The sequence below is a fragment of the Procambarus clarkii genome, chromosome 73 (genome assembly GCF_040958095.1).
Source record: "Procambarus clarkii isolate CNS0578487 chromosome 73, FALCON_Pclarkii_2.0, whole genome shotgun sequence".
In the NCBI taxonomy this organism is placed as follows: domain Eukaryota; kingdom Metazoa; phylum Arthropoda; class Malacostraca; order Decapoda; family Cambaridae; genus Procambarus; species Procambarus clarkii.
The window spans coordinates 14933292-14935401 of NC_091222.1; the positions used below are offsets into that span (position 1 = coordinate 14933292).

Consider the following 2110-nt stretch of genomic DNA (forward strand, 5'->3'; position numbering starts at 1 on the left):
TTTTCAGATATATCACAATCACTAAAGAAGGCCAGTAGTTGTTGGTCACACTTTATTTCATATCTTTTTCCTGCACTTTCCTTCTTTCAATGATCGTTCCATTCCTAGTGTAGCACTGCTTGATAAGACCAGGGTTTTGTTTGCGAATTGTACGCAGCCTGAAGAGGAGGGATCCGCGCTGCTTTGTAAAGCACTCATTTATATAGAGGTTGTTTTTTTTGCTTAGCAGCTGTTTTCACTCACTGTTTTTACTGCCCGAAACTGCGTAGTAGTGGTTTTAGGCATTGTATGTACTAGCTCTATCTATAAATCCACCAATGTTTTGTATCTCACCTTGTATGTATGTACTTTACCTGAATAAATATTTGATATGATTTTGAAACTCCCGCTAGCTCAAGACCTAGTTCGGCACCTGCTTAGACGTGCATTCACCATGAGAGAACTATTTCCTTCAAAAAGGATATTATATGTACTTCAATATTTAAAAAAAACAAATAAAAATACATTCTCTGATTGTAAATCATGTGCAAAAATATAACTTTTAAATATGGAGGCATAAACTACAAATAATAAGAAGGAAAATAAAGGACATGAACCAGAAAAAAAGATTGGAACGCTTAGGTGACCATCGCCATCATTATAACAACAAACACCAGCTGGTGGCTGTTCAAACATTAGCATTAAAAGAAGACTTTCACACAAATTGCACCTGTAATAAAGAAAAAGCGCCACGAGTGACCTCCAAGTGCTCACATTAAGTCCAAGTGTGAGAAACAACACTCAAGCCTTCCCTGACCGTCAACATTAATTGAGGCTCCACCCGGACGCATCATGCAACATCACTCGTGCAGTGATCCAGAGGAGAAAACCTGCAACCAAACTGTACCTGTCATAAAGAAGGCGAAAACTGGCCAGTGTCCAGAGTGTGGGAAGGTGTGCAGGTCTGACAGTATGAGCAGGCATATGTTAGTGCATTCAGGTGATAAACCTCACGAGTGTCCAGAGTGTGGGAAGAGATTCAGACAGCATGGACACGTTAAGGCTCACATGTTAGTGCATTTAGGTGACAAACCTTATCAGTGTCCAGAGTGTATGAAGAGATTCAGCCGTCTTAGAGATGTGAAAAATCACTTGTTAGTGCATTCAGGTGACAACCCGCACCAGTGTCCAGAGTGTGGGAAGGTATGCAGTTGTCCTGGAAATCTGAAACATCACATGTTAGTGCATTCAGTTGACAAACCTCACAAGTGTCCAGAGTGTGGAAAGAGATTCAGCCGTCTTGGAGATGTGAAGATTCATTTGTTAGTGCATTCAGGTGATAACCCGCACCAGTGTCCAGAGTGTGGGAAGGTATGCAGTCGGCCTGGAAATCTGAAACGACACATGTTAGTGCATTCAGATGACAAAACTCGCCAGTGTCCAGAGTGTGGGAAGGTATACAGTCGTCCTGGAAGTCTGAAACATCACATGTTAGTGCATTCAGGTGACAAGCCTCACAAGTGTCCAGAGTGTGGGAAGAGATTCAACCATCGTGGACATTTCAAAGTTCATATGTTAGTGCATTCGGGTGATAAACCTCACAAGTGTCAAGAGTGTGGGAAGAGATTCAGACAGCTTACAATTATGAAGATTCACAGGATGGGGCATGCAGATGTACAATTCGAAAGACCTCTTGAATGTGCGGAGTGTGGGAAAAAATTTAGAGGGCGTGGAGCTATAATACAGCACCTGTTAGTGCATTCAGATGTCAAACCTCATGAATGTCCAGAGTGTGGGAAGGGATTCAGACGTCTTAGAAACATGAAGACTCACATGTTAGTGCATTCAGGTGACAAACCTCTCCAGAGTGTGGCAAATGATTCGGGTGGCTTCAAAGCATGAGGAGGCACAAGATGATACATTCACGTGATAGGCTAAACACTTTGAGTATGAGAGGTGATTTATAGAATGCTGAAGTACTATAGAGTACTACATGGCACATAGTAGTTCATTAACTTACCTTTAATCAAATATACAATTTGGAAATAGAGCTTTATTATAAAAATATTGTGCCATCACCATGCCGGTTGGATGTCCTACAGAGGTGATTATGTTATATTTTGTTTGAGAA

At 41.3% G+C, this 2110-nt stretch overlaps 1 protein-coding gene across 1 annotated transcript; it reads left to right on the forward strand.

Annotated features, from left to right (window-relative positions):
* Nucleotides 1-831: 831 nt before the first annotated feature.
* LOC138356611 (zinc finger protein 665-like) lies at nt 832-1881 on the forward strand. The gene has a single exon (XM_069312797.1). It carries the CDS (start codon nt 832-834, stop codon nt 1879-1881), a length of 1050 nt encoding a protein of 349 aa, XP_069168898.1.
* Nucleotides 1882-2110: the final 229 nt, after the last annotated feature.

Coding starts and splice junctions, on each gene's coding strand:
- LOC138356611 (XM_069312797.1), top strand. CDS start 832: ATGCAACATCACTCGTGCAGTGATCCAGAGGAGAAAACCTGCAACCAA.